Raw genomic sequence first — 17,536 nt, forward strand, 5'->3', positions numbered from 1 at the left:
ACCTGGAGATAATCAGTACCACCAGGAAGACTATGAATCTACAATAAGGATGAGACAATCTAGGCTGCCCAGAGAGGTTATGGATGGTGTTAAAGGTTAGATTGGATGGAGCCCTGGCAGCTTGATCTGGTGGGTGGCTCACAGCAGGGGGTTGGAACTGGAAGGCATTTGAAGTTCTTTCCAACCTAAGCCGTGATTCTGTGAATCCAGTGTCCTGTTTCTGACAGTTGCTAGCAGGGGATATCAACAGAGGGGACTCCCTGAGCCAGGTGTGCATTCTTTGTGTTAAAGAACCTTGCATGCATTTTCTTTCATTATCTTATTCAGTTGTTCTTTGAATCCGTGCACACTTTACAGCACCCACAATGTTCTGCTTGAGGAATTTCACAGTGAACTGTATTTCTGTGAAGAGCCATCTACTTTTTGCACAACGTGCTACTTGCTATCTTCGTTAGAAGAAACAGCAAACGTACTGTTCCCTGTTCACTTTCTCTGTGTCACTCGTGGGTCTGCTCTATCAGATTCCACTCTATTTAATGTATTAACTTCTCCCTTAAAACTCTTGTTTTATAACTTCAGCAGCTGCTTCCTATCATTAATTGGGGAGTGCATCATGGACTGTTTAACAGAATGTTTTCTTTGCTGCTTTCATTACCTATTTTCCATCCTGCAGTCATCCACCACCCATTTTCCATGGAAAACTTTCTTGGGCTGCCCACTGTGCTGAAGCAGCTGTGTTGCTGTTGGCCTTGTAAAGCTCCATTAAGTTACAGAGCATACACAAATATCCATGTTTTCATATATGTTATGTATCACACTAGCAGAAATGTGTAGAGAATCTCAATCGTGGCTGTGCAGCATCCGTCTTGTCTTTGTTCTGCATTCATGCTAATGAGATCTGGCTTCCAGCATCACTGCAATTTGTGTAATAATTTAATCATGAAATATCTTTGCATATAATAACCATCATGAGTTCAAGGCATTCTCAGAGTGATGCTGGTAAGCCTGTGGCTATGTGGAATTACTGCTTTGAAAGCTAAATGAGATATAACGTGCTGTATTGAAGACAGTGGATATTCAATCAGTATTGGATGTAACAAAAAGGAACTGCTTTAGGGCTGCTGAAGTTTGACTCTCCCTGCACTGCTGCTCAGTGGAAAAGACTACTAAAGCCTTTGCTTCCTCATTGCAGAGAGAACCCCAGGTCTATGAGAGGAATTCTGAAGTTCAGACTTACGTTACCAACTAAAATCTCAGGCTAATAAACATCTTTTGATGACATTTTTTAAAGCAATCAGCTTGTCCAGACACTGCAAAGAAGGCTGAAAAGCCAGCCTCCAAAATGTCAGCATTTTGCACCACTTCCATCATTAGTGGGAGGTGAAATGGGATGCAACAATCCTGATGATTTTCTTTGCACCACATCCTCAATGCCATCCTGGAAGAACACAGAAAAAAAATGTATATAAAAAGGAGTTTACTTTCCTTGTATGTAGCTTTTTTCTGGTGTTTCTTCACTGATGTTATTCAAGGCAGTCGGAGTAGATGATCATTAAAGATTCCTTCCAACCCAAACCATTCTGTGATTCTAAGAAATCCTAATGCATTTTACTGTCACTGTGTACATGAACTGTATTTCTTAAATATATTCACATTTCATTCTTTTATATTAGTTCTACTGGAAAAAAATCTCTTTCTGTTGAACCACTCCAGCTATCAGAAATGCATCTGTGGCAAATAAGGCAATATGGCTCATATTTCATTTTCCCCACTTCCAGAAAGAAGATGGATATAGTCAAGTTCTTCCTCTAAGGCATTATGTGATATTCCAGTGTGACAGTATTATGTATGGTTTCATGTAAAGGAAAAAGGCATGAGCATTTAAATATAAGATAAACCAGAACAATCAGTAAAGCATACATTCATGGATAGACACAAGCATTACACTTGATAATGTGCATGTTCTTGTTCTCGTGTATGCTTCTGGATGTTAAGTAATACTGCAGATTGAAGGTCTGACAAAATATGTATTCTTGCTGAAGTAGCTTGCACTTTTGCAAGAAGCCTAGACATTTATTTATTTTTTCCTCAAGTGAAGCTAACCACACTGCAAAGTTTTTCCCTTTCTTCATTTTCTCATTTTTACTGCTCTTAAAAATTACAACAGTTCAATGGTTGTAATATTCAATTACTAATAATGGTATTTAAAATACAGTTTTGCAGCAAGATGGTTATACAATATTCAGTGTTTTTCTTGAGAAAATCCAGATGAAGCAAGCAAAAAGGTTGTTTTTGTTTTTTTGTTTGTTTGTTTTTGTTTTCTTCCTGGCATTCCTTGTATTTGCAACAATGTGGAAGCCATAGGCTTCCCAGTTTTATTATTTCTTTTATTTAATTTTTTTTTGTCTACAAAGGTTTTTAGGTCATTTGCCAATAGAATTTGAAAGGAGCCCGTTGGTAGGAACTTGCTGCTCTGCATGAGGAATGAAGCAGAATCCTTATTTCTTCAGCACCAAAAAAAAAAAAAAAGCTTAACTGTGAAAAACCATTAATTATTTTCTTGTACAGTATAAAAAAGACCACAAGTTCAAGCATCTTTTTTCCCTGATGATGAAGGATGAGAAGTTGGAACTCGCCTTCACGTTCAAAACTGATGTGGTTCCATTGGGTATTCAGAGCAGCATGGTGTGAAACCTAAAAAATAAAATAAAGAACTGAGATAAGATGCCAAGAAACTTCGGCATTTCTTTACTTTCTTACCTGAAATCTAATTGTTAGACTTGCATTCACTCCAAGTTGCTTTGACAACTATTGGATCTCCTGAAAGATGAAAAGCAGTCTTGCAATTTATAGTAATTTGTTTTGAAGAGCTTGTGTCTTAAATGACAAATTATCCCTCAAATGCTTGCCATAAATTTCCAGAAATTTGTCATTTTCCCATTACTTCAAAAATAGCAATTCTTTTCTATCACAGAAGACTAAGAACATGGCGTCCCACAGCCTCATGGCCCCCCTTCTGCTTTTTGCTACCTCTCTTTTGTTTGAAGAAACCTCCCTGAATATCTGTATGTTAAAAACATTTCTGCTTTTATTTTCAGTCTTGTCTCTCAGGAATTCAGGAACTGGACTGCTTTGGGTTACAACCTCAGCTACTTTAATTGTATGTCTAATCCTCAGTTCAAGTTCCTGTCCACAGAAAGAGGTTGGAACTAGATGATCTTTGAGGTCCCTTCCAACCCAAGCAATTCTATCATTCTAAGTTATGAATTGTTCAGTATTTAGGCTAGCATATTCAGACTACTATATCAGGGAATTTTTGGCTCTAGGAGAGCTGCCAAAACCTGCAGGCTCATGTTTGCAATCTGTGGGTGCCTGTGGCAGTGGGTACCTCTCCATCTTGTGCCTGGGGTTGTCATGTGCTGCTGTGGGCATTGTCCACAGCATAATAAAACATAAGTCAACCTGAAGTTTCCAAAGAGTAGCAGGCTGGGATCTTAAAATGAGATTCTGGCTATGAAAATAAATGTATGGCTATTTGCTAAGGTAGATGTACACGTTTAAAAATAATGAATTAGTGTGAAGCTGCTGTAATGAAATAATAACAGTGCACTACATAGAGTTGTCTGCACTGCAATGTCAAGATGTCAGTAACAACTTTTATGTAGAGCTCCTCACACTGTGGGCAGAATAAAAATACTACATCAGCAGTTTTAAGTTAGAATTCAATTACCCATTGCAAACCTAAATGCGTTATGATCAGTAGGTGAAATACAACTCCAAGGCAAACTTTGCAAGCAGAAAGAATGGAATAACATCAAAGGGAGCAATGGCAGAGGATGAAAGAAATCTCTGTTACAACAAGACAATCAAGGACTGTTCTCTCATGTCAGCAGTTAGCTTTTGGGAAGTTGGTCAGAACAAATAAATTGTAATATAGGAGACTGCTGTGTGTGATAGGAAGTCTAGCAGGTAATGCTGGCATCACTGTGCAATTTATACATGAGAATGACAACCACATTGATTATAGAAATAAAATGTGCAGAAATATAAAACAAAGAATGGTTTGAGGAAGAGCCAAGATAAGGCATGAATAATCGAAAACTCACAACTGCACATGCAAAAACATTGAGGAAAATTGAATTTGAGAACAGCAAATGAAATCTGCAAGGATTCCAGTGCAAAATTACACTGTTGATGTAGCCAGCAGAACCAGTCTTCCTGCCTGTAACCTTGTAATAACTTTGTGCTTTCTGGAGCAAGCAAAGCGACAACCCTTATACTGTCCCCTTTGTGCCTGTTGCAGAGGGGTTAGCACTCATTAAGCATGTTGTGATCTCCTGCAGATGTGACACCTTGATCAAATTGCTGTTTACGTGAAGCTACAGCTTCTCATTCCATGCATATGATTGTACAGCCCACTGGCCTTGGGACAATATAACTCTGTACTCTGCAGGACTGGCTGATGTATGTTGGCTTCCCACCATTAATCTCACATTGCATCTCTAACAGTTCTACTGTAAAGGAAATGCTGAGCCATGTGAGCAGAATTTAGGCTCTTACTGGGTGACAAAATTCTCACACAGCACCATGTGCAAGTGAGGCTTTGCTGGAGATCCATGACAGCTTACAGAAGCTTTCACCACTCTCTGCCAAGGAATATACCTGGCCTGAAAGCATCAGCCCCCCAGAAAATGCTGCTGTGACAGAACACTTCTGTGTATTTCCCCTGCTGCAGCAGAGCTGTCGTCTGCTATCAGTACTGCTTCCCAGGTTCAGTGATACAAGCTGAAGTTCCCAGTCTTTAGGTAATGACCTACCTGAAAGACTGCTTATAGGTCTTAGCTGAGGTTTGTGGATAGTGTATGCAGAGAAATCCACAGGAAAATAAAGAAAAACAGAAGAATAATATGTATAAATTCCCAAGTACGGGAAATAAATTGAATAAACATTACTGAATATAATGTATTGACATAAGACACATACTGTATATTAGCTGTTGTGAGCCCAGAATGTGTTAACGCTTATTATAAATTTTCTTTTTAGTTGAATGAGGATAAATGTAGTAAAAATCTGTTCATAGCATTCTCCCACATAGTCATGCCTTAACATAACTGAGGTCTATGATTGCACTAACAGAAATCAATAATAAGCATCTCCACTCTCAAAACTGAAAGCCTGATATTTATGTAAAGTATATTTCACTGAATCAAAAGTCCATACACAGAGCCATAAGGTGATTCGAAAGCTGAAATTCAAATTGGAAGCACCTCAAGTTCTGATGATTTTCAGATCCACATCAGCCAACCATATACTGTGCCTCAGATCTTCTCTATTAAATAGAAAATCTTTACTCATATTTCACAAGACTTTTGGTGTGCTGTATCTTTAAATATTTTATTGTTTTTCTAGAAAATGCCACATGAATCGTGTCAAGGTTAGACATGGAAGTAGCAGAAAGTGTTGGCCTTGTTATGTTTATTACCATTGTTTCATAATTCTGAGTTGTGGTGTCCTTGGCCAAATACATAAAAGAGGAAAAATGTTCCTAGGAGAAGTTGTAACTTCAGATCTGTGGACAGAGCTACAGTGAATGGGCACTGTTTTGCACACATGAGCCCTTCTTTCAGATCTCAACTAGGTGGCAGCAGTATTTTGGAAAAATCCCAAGCTTCTCTGCTGGCTTTACATGGGTGCAGAAATTTATGGTTATATGTTAAAGTCAGAATTACCAATGTAGGATTCTCTATTTTGGAGATCTTTCAGGAACAGGAGACATTAATCCCAAGAAGATATTACTTTGTGCTACCCTGAACAAAGGGAAAACACTCACGTGGCATAACACTAGCATTCATTCCGCTGTACACAGAGGTTACTTAGGCTAAACTGCATTGCTGCTCATCTCATGTGTGGCACAAAGATAATAAATCACAGTTTTATGACTACAACTAGAATGGTGGCTCTCCATCACTCAATGTCTTCCAGGCATTCCCTCAGGCAAATTCTTTAGCAGGGCATAAGCAGAGCCCAAACCAAACCTTTGTTTTCACTCAGTCCACATTAAAATATCTTTCTTCCATGCTGGATACTTAAATCATTATTTATTTCCTCAGTACCAAAATCTGCATTCTGTGTATACCCAACCTCCAATAAAGTTTTCTCATAATATGTTTTCTACCACCAATCAGAACCACAAACCAGGTAGCTAAAATTTTAGCACACAGCTGAGTACTAGAAGTCTTTTTATCCATCACAGAAATGTTTTAGCACATCAGCCAGAGAAAAAAGGAATATATAGAGAGAGCTACAAGGAAGGTTATTAAATGTTATGCTCCTTTACAAATCCTTAGAAGGGAAAAGAAATTGAAGCAGAGCAATTATTCATTTCCACTCCTCATTCTGTTATAATGTTCATCTTTTGTTAAAATCATGTCCTTCTCTTCCACTTTAGCTTTTAGTCCTCATAACAAACACATTCAAATATAGTGAAATCAATATATCATCACAGAGTTATTTCTTAGGTAACTCTAGAAAGGTTATTTTTATTAGTAACCTTCAGCAAGAATTTACTCTTATTTCTACTAGAAAACTTCAAGCAGCTGGAAATGTTAATGAAAAATCAATCTACCTGATTACAAAAGGAAGTGCCAGTATTTTCCTTTCAATTACCAACAGTGCTATAAAAGGTAGCTTTGATGTTAGTGAAGACGAAGGAAGGTCTTGTAGGCTTTATATTGAAGTTTGGATAGAATGAAATTGGGTCAATTGTTACTTCATCTTTATTATTCCTCTTACTAGTTGGAATTTTGTAGAAGAGTGGTACTATTGCCTCCTTATTAAAATATTGTATATGTTCTCTGTAATCTTCAGGCTTTGTTTATCTAAATAGGGCTTGTTAATTCTCAAGACAAGACATTGGGAATTCAATAAAAAAAACAAACAAACAAAAACAACACTAGCAATGATAAATTAGGAAAAGCTTATTGCCTGTACTGGAGCTTGTGGGTACAGACTGATGGCTTTGGTTTCGGAGCAAAAGTAAAAGCTTCCTTTGTGACTAAAAATGTTGTGAATTACAGTATGGTGTTGTGCCTGTGGGTCAGAAAATGAATCACAGTAATCCAGAAAGTAAAGGAAGAAAAAAATCATATCTTCCAAGTGGTAAGAGTGAATTACCCATTTTTATTATGAGCTGATGAAGCTATTCTAGAAGGGGTGTGTGGTTTGTTGTTGCTCTGTGATTTATTTTTTTTTTTTTCCTCTCTCTTATATGTGGAAGCTTAAAATCCATGTTATGTCTGAAATAGACCAGGGAGTCCTATCATGTCGTGAACTTCTGGCCTGGAATAGGAGCCTGAATGTTTCTGCTGGTAGGAGGAGTGTGTTGGTTTTTTGGTCCCTGGCCAAAAATGCCCTCAGGCTGGTAGCAGTGATTCTCAGGAGCTGTTGAACTTAGGAAGAAGCTTTGTCAGGTGTGTGACAAGCTGTGGCTTGTGGCTAGGAATATTGAGCTTAATAGCATCTATTATTAGAATGTGATAATTGTAAGTACTCTGCACTGCTGTTTGGTGAGCTAGGTAAATAGCTGAGGAACAGGGCTTAAGCAGTGCAACAGCTGGATGTTTTGACTCAGCGTTTTCCTGCAGACTACAAGGCGACAGTGTTTCCTTGCAGATGGATGGAAGTATATTTTTCTTTTCATGTTTTCTGTTTTTCCTTTCCAGCCTAGCCTGTGGAGCTGGGATAGTGTTTTTTTCAAAGCATGGGGAAAGTAAAACTATTTGGTTCCAAACAGGCAGGGGAAAAGATGACAAGACTCCGGAAGAAAACACTTTAACTCCTTACTCAACAACACATGCAGTCACCATGGAGAGATAATGCCTTAATCAAAAGGAAACATATGGCTAAACCTGTTTTTTTTATGGAAGCTTTGTGTAACTTGTGAAACATCAACACAGTAACATCCATGAATATCAATAAGCCTGTTAAGTGTATGTGTGTGTGTATATATATACATATATGTATATATGACTGTATAGATTTCACATGTATGTGCTCAGCTGGTGTTTGTCTTAAGATTGTAGTTTTGGTTGCATTACATTGTTGATTTATGTTGTTTGTACGTTTGGTTGTTTTTTTTAAGTGAGTGTACTTCAGCTGCTGGATGAAATAGAAATAGGCTGGTTTAGATAAGAAAGCAGTATCTTGCATGACTCCTAGCTTGTCATGCATGCCATATGTAGTGAAGAATACTGATCTGAGCAAAGCATTGCATAGAAAAGGATCTTTTTATTGTAGGATTAAGCAAGGGAAAATAACTTTTGTGACATTTAGTGGGCTTGAGATGAAAGACTATCAGGCAGCAATTTAATAAAGCACACAGATTCTTTTCTGCCTGGATTTGTTCTTTGCTATCAGTTAGCAGTTACTGGTTACAAATATGTTACATTTCAATGTGCTGAAGTGCTAAACTTGGTCCCTTTAGTAGAAGGCCAAAATATTCCTTTATACATGTGTCTGCAGCTGTGATGGAAGAGTAGTTATAATGGAAGGTGTAGCCTGGCCTGAATATTAAAATGTGTTGTTTTTCCCAGTGCAGGCTGCTGCAGTGAAAAGCTGTTGGACAAACACACAGCTGCAGAAGGGCAGACAAACAGGATGATGAACAGCAGTGCTAGAGAGAGACAATTAGAGGAAGTCTTTTTTTTTTTTTTTTTTTTTCCCCATATGCAATGTCCTGCTGGCAGCTTCTTTTAATATTCCTGAAAAGAATGGGGGCTACACATGTAAACAGGCCCATAAGGTCAGCTTGTAATTTTAATAGCCTTAATGAAGATTCTGAAGCCTGCTCTTCCAAGTAAGGAAACCTGAGCAGATGGCACAACTCACGTGCAGCAAATCTCAGTGTGATTAAAATGAAGCTTACTAGATGTGATCACTGGTACAGAAACTACCCTGATACCTTTGTCTTTTTCCTGTTTGCTACAGTATATTTATCTCTGCAGTTATTTCATGGACTGGCCTTACGTAACTTCAGTAAGGCTATTGAGTTACTTTTCTGTAATGCGGGCTGGTCCTGTTTTTGAGAAGGCAGAAGGACAAATATTTGATACTGTTATCCTGAAGCTGAAAACTTTGTTTTCCTATTTCCACTTTTCTGTGTGTCAACAGACATCTCGAGTAAAATCACAGAGGATAGCTGAAGAAGAAAGTACTGAACAGAGAGCTGAGGAAACTGCAGCTCATTTGTTGATATTTTTACATATTTCCTTAAAGATGATGTGTATCTCCTGATTTCACTTTTCTAAAATAACTGTGTGATTTTTAGGGACACACAAAACAGCAGTACATGTGTACAGATTCTGCAGTGATGTCACTGTAGAAACAGAGGGTGGAAGGTTAGTATTCATTATGGGGAAAACAGGTTCCAGTTGCTTCCCGCCCCCTCCCCCCCCACCCCCCTCCCCCCAAAAAAAAAGGGCAAGGTGATGATAGGAATACCAGTGAAGAACTGAAGAAATAAAATATGATTGAAGATAATTCTATAGTATAAAAATAATACAAATGTGACAAAGATTTAGACATATGAAAAAGTAATAGAAAACTTGTTTGTAAAATGGTTACAGAAATATGTTATTTCATGCTCTAGGCATAGCTACTATAAAAATTATTTGGCACTAGAACACAAGCTTGTATACTGTGTCAAGGAGCAATATCAAATCAGTTCCAATGGGGATGGCTGGTTAGGTGTGATTTGTACAATTACTTGAATACCTTCCAACTTGATAATTTCTTGAAGGATGTAATGTTCCCAAGCACACTGCAGGCAGGAACAGATTGGCTGATCTGTGTGAAGCTGCATTTGTAATTCATGTTAATTTAGTATAATAGGATGATGTAAGGTGAGAGTATGATTTGTAATAAATCACTTTTTTTTTTTTTTAATTATAAAGTCTAAAAGCAACTTAAGTGCATGTTGCAGTTTTGCTGACTAAAGATGCCTGTGATGCCAGGTTGCGGGCAGGCACTATCTGTTCTGTCCTCTGCTGAGATACTGAAGACAGCCCATACCACTGCTATTTGAGGTACTCAGTGCTTACCCACAACGCAATGGTGTGTGGAACTTTCAGTACATCAGGCAGGAAGAGAAGGTAGAAACTAAGTTACCTTCATCTCAGCCTGGAGGGCAAAAATCCAACAGATTTGGATATAGTGGATTTTTCTTCCTTCCCTTGCCTTTGTGGCATGGGGATCATTGACAAAGTCTTGTGATAGAGATCACTGTCAGGTATTCTTCACAAGGCTTTTTCAAGGTGGGATAATGACAAAAAATCAAAGTCTGTGGTCAAAAGCAAATAGGAAACAAAACCTCGTGCTGCACTTGAAGGTCTATTTGCTCCTTTGTCTGAACAATGCTTGCTTAGCACAATGGCTTGGATATGTCCCATGAAACCTTTTAGTAGCTAATGCAAAATGCCAAAATGACTTATTGCTTTGAAAAGCAGGGATAAGTGAATGAGCCTTCCAGCACCTTTGATACATTTTTGCTTTGCATAATGAACTTCAGTAGCTCAATTTCCTGCTCTCAAAAGTTTTTTGTTGTTGTTATCTTTTCACCCCCAAACAAGCTTTTCAATTAACAGTATCAGTTAATAGACAACTTTTTGTACTTACCACATCCCAGCTGGGCTGTGCAATCAACAGGAAAGATAAGAAGGTCAAACAGGAAGAGCTGTGCTGGAGTCAGCGCTGAGCGGAGCTGAGGAATGCACGGAGCTGCCTGCTGTTTACGGGCACGTTGGACATGGAAAAGGTAGGAGAACTCCTGTGTTCTGTCTACATGTATGTCTTGCTGTCTTATAGGTACTGTGGTCTAGTATTTGATTGTAGGTGTACTGTCATTGTGTTAGAATTTCAGCCACTTAAGGGGGATAATCTTGATATCTTGATCCTCTTTTGTATCAATAATGAAGTGACTGAAGAACGTATGTATGTGATCTCTCACAGTTATGAGAATCTGCTGGAGGCTCCTGTGCTGTTCTGAGCAGGACTTCAGGAGCTGAGCTTCTGTTCTGTGATAGAAGTGTTTCTCCTGCTTGAGCTGCCACAGGCCAAACTGTCCCATTTAGCACTCAGAGTAAAGTGCTTAGATGCACTGGTGTCTTTTATAGTTTCCTAAAAATAATCTTATCTTTCGTTTGAATTATCCAAAAACTTGTGTATTTTTAGTCAGCAATATTAGTTCTGAGTCTACACTATCAAAGCTCAGAAATTTTGGATATACTGAGCATTTGAACCTGAAGCGTGAGTGGAAAGTTTACTTCAGTGCTACTGGAGTGAGAAGAAAATGAATCACGAGAGGGTTAAAACTCCTGAGGGAAATCTATTTTCAGACTTGAAGCTTGCTGGGACTTGTTTGTAGACAAAACATGAACAATGATACTGCTTGCAACATAGTTTAGTTATCAATTCTTAGTAAACTAAAGTGACTTAGGTGATAAAGAAGTCTGTCTTCCATTTTTGGAGGGCACTCAGATGCCTAAGTCCATGTGACTTTATCACAGATTTGCTTTACTTTGCTTTACTTTGCAGTGAAGGAGGAAAGCTTGCTGTTTTAAGTGTTGCTTCTACAGCCCACAGTATGAGTTCTGTTTTTAATTCACGCCTATGATTGAATTTCAAGCAGATCAAGGCTGTCTTACTCCAAGGATAAAGTTCATAATGGTGTTATAAGATATTTTTAGTCCAATAAGGAAGATGTGAGGTAAACTTGGGTTAGGAGAAACAGAAGAAGGAATAATAAAAAAGCTACTTGGCCATCAGATTGAAAAGTGACTTAGGTAGACCATATTACTACTACTAGTAATACTAGTACTACTTCTACTAGTAGTCTAAGGCATTGTGTGACATATGCATAAGGCATGCAGGAGACAAAGCAGAGCAACAAGATCAAGGATGTAAATACAGTTGAATGTGCTTCATTTGAGGATAGTATAGATTTCACTAGCTGCCTCATTTGGTCTGCAGTGCCAGAGGAATGCAGCACAGCATGAGATAAGTTAGGGCTGCTGGTGCTCTGTTGCATCAGGTGCAGAAGAGGCTGGAGACTTCTAAGTGGAACAATTGCCTGTGATCAGCTAGAGCTCAGGTGAGCTGGGGAGGGGCAGGTAGTAGCAGTTGCTCCTTTCCCTTAAAGATGCACAAGAGGAACAATGACAGCAATGCTCTACTGTCCATGAGGTTCCCAGTGTGCCTGAGTTGTCCTCTTGGGATAAACTGATTCAACGTTACACTGACTTCTGGATTCTTTAGCTATTTCTCACTTCTACAGCACTCCCATGTATCAGCAAATAGTCCCTGATTCTCAACTCTGGAAAACTAAAATGATTATGATTAGTACTAGTAACCTGAAGTTAGGTGTTAGAAAATTTGTCTTGAGCCTCTGAAAGGGCAGGTGATCAATGAAAAGGAAATACTGCATTTTGTGTGGATTTTGGGGAAAACTTCAAATATCACCTATTTCATATACTCAGTACCTTTCTCATACTTAGAAACACACCTTTAAAGACACAAACAGAAGATTTTCAGCAGATGTTATTAGTTTTTTCTTCAACTTGCTTTAATTGGAAGATAACGGAAGTGATAAATACTGTGTTCCTGTCATCCACAATTCGTATTAAAACAGCAAAAATGAAGGAAAAGCCCTCAACTTTCACAGTCAGGGAAACGGAAATGGTCAAGATATGCTTTTTCTTCTGCTTAGCTATGTTTTGAAAATAGATACAGATTCTTTGAATAGAGTCAAAGAAAAGGAAGCAGCAACAGAGGAAGAGAGCATGATAATACAAACCTTCTATTTAACTTCCAGTAGGGAAAAGAAGAACTGTGTTTGAAAACAGCTAAAGGCAGGACTTTCCAGCTGCTGTGCTTGGTGAGAGGGGGAGGGGAAGGCAGAATGTCCTTGGGAGCTTCATAAGCTCAGCCTTGTGTGTGCACCTTTTGAATAGAGGTTGGTTTGGAAAAATGGAAAGTTCATTAGCTTTCTTTGGCCAACATCCTTCATAAATATTAATTTCTCAGTTGAGCCTCAAAGAGCAGCAGATGATCATTTTCTTTAAATTGTAAATAGAATATTTTGTCAGTGCACTGAAGTATAGATAGTTGGAACTAGTTATAAAGGACAAACTAACTACTCAAAGTATCAGGAAAAAAAACTTTAATCAATTTATTCCCCATCTTACATTTCTTGCATCAATGGAAAGGTAGTTTCCTGTAGCAACAATGGTAGAAGTTAGCATTATACACTTATAAGAAATCTCTGAGAGTGACACAAGCACTGAAGATCAATGTTTTCTAAATCTTAGAGTGGTTGAATATTTTCCTCTGCTTTGGTGTTTCTGAATCTTTCAACTAGTGTTAGAACTATCTGATAATGGACAAGAACGTATCACCTCAGCCATTAATGTTATAATTTTGCTCCTTGGGGTAGTTATTGTTCACCTTTTTCTATCATGTTAAAGGACAAAGATGCGATGCAAAGTTCAATGACATTTTTCTCATTTAGGACTAGATTTGTATCCCTTAAGATAAATGTAGATGCTTAGAGATTGTCCAGCTTTAGGGAGTCTATTTACTATCTTGTTCTCAGTACTTATATGGAGGTGCACAAGTTGGGTGGTCGTTGGCTAAGGTGAACATTAAAGATGGGAAAAGAAACTGTTGAGCTGAATATAGCTGTCAAATATCTTTGAGATCATAATTTTCATTCTGTGTATTTTGGAAAAGACACAAGAAAACATTGCTCAGAACTCATCATTTTGCTTTTCTTTCTTCTATTGTTTTTTTTCTGTTGGCCTAGATTCTAACATGCTATAACTACTTAAGCAGATCATATCCATCTTGATTCATTCAAAAGTTCTGCTTGTTTTACCTTTCCAGCATTGTCCTCTATAAGTAGGATTCTGAATTAACCTATGTTATCCTTACCACCATACAGACTCTCAAGCAGAAGACAGAAGTTACTGTAGAACGGAGTCAAAGCTGTGCAAACACATCCCTGCCTTGTCCTGCATTTCAACCTGCCTTGGCATACAGCTGGAGGCTGATTCCACTGGTCATATGGGCCATTAATTTCTTTAGATTTACAGACTCAAGTCATGGCACTTGTTAGGGATAGAAGTGTTGGAAGATCTTTGTTTGAAAGAGAAAGCTAGAGCAACAAGCTTTAAGATATCTCATAGTACTGCAAGAGAAGGGAGAAATTTCCAGAGTGGTCTGGGAATAGATCATAAAAGGACATGAGATTACTCAACTTACCGGTCTGTGTTCTGGAAATGCAGCTTTCCATCATCAACTTCAATTTAAACCAATTTCTGCTGGAAAACAAATAGCAGTGGGAATTTCACAAAGATTACAAGCTCAGTATACTTATTATGACAGCAGCTTGTTAACAAGTATGGGTAGAATAAGCACAGAGCAATTTGGGTTCAAGTTGAAGTGACAGAACTAACAGAAAATCTATCCTGAGGCTTTATGAAATCAATCAAAAAGGTACAGGAGAGTCTACTGAGAAAATGAATCTCCGTGTCAGTGGGTGACACTGTCTTCAAAAGTCAAAGCCTTTGCAGATGCACTCAATGCCTAGTTACACTTTTCTGAAACTAAAGCATCTTGTACCCAAGAACTGTGACCTGTAGAATGTTTCAAGTCCGCACCTTGTAAAGGAAGCACAGAAGCTTGCAACTAGTGCTCCACATTCATTTCTATTCCTTTTTCTCAGTGTTCATGCCAGTAACAGTGTTGCTGCCAGGCAGCCTTGGGCTGCAGTGGATCGGGTGCTGATTTACTGCAAGGAAAAATTCAAATGCTTGTGTACCAGACTTCCTACATTGAATTCCTCCAGAGGATTCATTCTTTAACTGGTTTCAGTCTGCTCATTTCTGTCAAGCATGCAGTGTCCATTCTTGTCACCTTTAGAAAATGATGCTTTTCCCCTGCATTACCTTTGTTAATGTGAATGATGCTCCCCTTGGAGGCTTTGCCTTAAAGTTGGCCAGGAATAAACGATGATCATTGGGCATACACTTCAGGGCTTGCATTGTTGCTGTTACTCAAACCTACTTCCAAGGTAAAATATCTTTATTAAAATGAACGTATAAAAATGAGGATATGACATCTATAAACACTTCAGATTGCCTGCACCTGGAACTTGGATATCTATCAAAAGTTATTTCCTAACAGCTGGCTTTGGGAAGCATTCTTTTCTTCTTCCCATCACTATTATATCTTCAGATTCTAGCAGCAGCAGAAGAGCTTTTCACAACCAACTGCTGCTTCCAAGCACTTCTTTCCTTCCTTGTCTTCTTGAATAGCTGATTCTAGCTCAAATGTCCCCTATAACAAAGCAAAAATATGCTGCTGTTGTCATATTAATTGTGTTTTCTGATTTATATTCCTTTTATTGTTTTTTTTCTCTTTTGTTACTTAATAGGATGAGTTATCAATCCTGGTGGGCTGTGAAATAACAATATATATTATAATGAAAAATAACTCCCCCAGGAGATGAAAAGCTCTTGAATATGTGCATGTATAGTGAGATTGTTCTTAATGCATGTAATGATTTTTTTTTTTTTCTCAGATTGCTGATAATGTTTATTGGATCACTGTAAGGAACTGCAAATAATGTCAAGTTTGGCAGCTGGAGGCAGTGTGTCTGTGCTCAGCTCTAAAGCCACCATGGAGGTGGGGATCCCTACTCCTAGTCTAGCAGAAAAGCAAGACAGCAACCTTGAGAGGAAAGAAACAGAGCAGGGAAAATGTGTGCCTGACTGGATATGTGAGGCAACCAGTGCTACAGTGAGCGCTGCCGGGGGCGGAGACAAGACAGACGCACTGCAAGAACAAATGGGTAAAACCTCCATCTTACCCTGTCTGGTTACTCTGCTCTTGACTTTTCTTTGTGTTTAAGTTGATGGATTTTTATTTATTTTTTTAAACATCCCTTGCTCTGAGCAAACAGAAAGCTGTCATGTTTTTTCTGCTTTTTCTGTGAAAAGCAACAAAACAAATTGCTGTATTTCTCCCATGCTGAACAAGGTGTTGTATTAAACGATCTATACTGAAACTCAACTTGGGCAGACAATATATAGAAATAGTTCAATAATTAGCCTTAAATTTTATTCTTTTATGGCTTTTTTTCTGAGGCAGAAAAATGCTGTGCATATGTATTCTTAGTTTTTTTGTCTTTGTCCACATAACATCAACAAATGCTCTGAAAAGGAAGATATTTTTGCACTCAACTATATTACAAGCATTTTTTTTAAAGCAGAGCAGAAAATTTTTTAGGATATATATACCAATTTCTTTATAAGCAACGCTTTTGTCTATAGCACTGAAGCTTAAGTGGAGGTCACTACTTAGTATTGGTGTAAATGAAGAGAAAATGTCTGAATCTTGTTCTTTCTCAAACTGGATGTCAGTTTTTCTTTCCTTCAATTCTCTGTTATCTTGAAACTTCACATTAAAACAATAAAATCAAATTTATTTACCTGGTATGAGAAAAATGATCGTAGTATCATAGAATATCTCCGGTTGGAAAACATCCTCAAATCCAACCTCAACCTGATCTTCAGATATTTTTCATATCTTTAGGGAATTGTACAGCAGGAAGTGGAAAAAAATTTGTGCTAGTACTTTTCCAGTGTGTCAAATGACAGTGTGGTTTGTTTTTATGTGGATTTTGAAAATGCACTTAACTGTTCATTTATTTATCATAATAGATTATCCACAAAATGAAAAATGCATGAATGTCAGTTCCAGAATTCTACTCGGTCAAGCTGAGAATTTTCCAACTGGTAAGATATCTTCATCTTAAAAGGCTTTCTCATTGCTTTTCTTGAGACAACTAAATAAACAGTGCTTGCAATTGTCATTCTTCCAGCCTTGACATTTCATGTATGAAAGTATGGAAGTATGGAACTTCTATATAAAATTTGTTGAGAATTTCTCATTAAAAAAGTAATTTAGTAACAGCTCTGCCATCCTCAAAGTAAAGATGATCTTTCCCAGGCTCAGATGGAACTCCTTGTTCTAGTTTGTCTGTTCCTCTCTGCTGGACACAGACAAAAAGCCTGGCCCCATTCTCTGAACTCATGCACTAACATATTTATAAGCATTGATAAGATCCCCTCTCAATCTTCTGCAAGCTTAACAGTCCCAGATCTCTCAGCTTTTCCTCATATGGGAGATATTCCAGGTCCCTCATCATCTTTGTTGCCCTCCACTGGAATGTTTCTAGGAGATCCATGTCTGTCTTGAACTGGGGAACCTAGAACTGGAAGCAGTATTCTAAATGCGGCCTCACCAGGGCAGAGTGTAGGGGGAGGATCTCAACCCTGAAGCTGCTGGCCACGTTCTTTTTAATCCTGAGGAGGATTCCTCAGGATACCATTGGCCTTCTTGGTGGCAAAGGCACGCTGCTAGCTCATGGCCAACCTGTTGTCCACCAGAACACCCAGGTCCTTTTCTGCAGAGCTCTTTT

The 17,536-nt window shown here is 38.2% G+C and overlaps 1 protein-coding gene across 1 annotated transcript in view; it reads left to right on the plus strand.

Moving 5' to 3' along the window:
- The first annotated feature begins 6,756 nt into the window (after window positions 1–6,756).
- The window catches only part of SH3TC1 (SH3 domain and tetratricopeptide repeats 1), a 29,414-nt gene continuing 18,634 nt past the window's right edge, over window positions 6,757–17,536 (plus strand). Inside the window, 4 exon segments of the mRNA XM_010710496.3 lie at window positions 6,757–7,158; window positions 10,682–10,810; window positions 15,635–15,904; window positions 16,776–16,850. Coding sequence (XP_010708798.1) covers window positions 15,679–15,904; window positions 16,776–16,850 — 301 coding nt within the window. The 5' untranslated portion in view covers window positions 6,757–7,158; window positions 10,682–10,810; window positions 15,635–15,678.

Source organism: Meleagris gallopavo, chromosome 4, assembly GCF_000146605.3.
Source record: "Meleagris gallopavo isolate NT-WF06-2002-E0010 breed Aviagen turkey brand Nicholas breeding stock chromosome 4, Turkey_5.1, whole genome shotgun sequence".
In the NCBI taxonomy this organism is placed as follows: domain Eukaryota; kingdom Metazoa; phylum Chordata; class Aves; order Galliformes; family Phasianidae; genus Meleagris; species Meleagris gallopavo.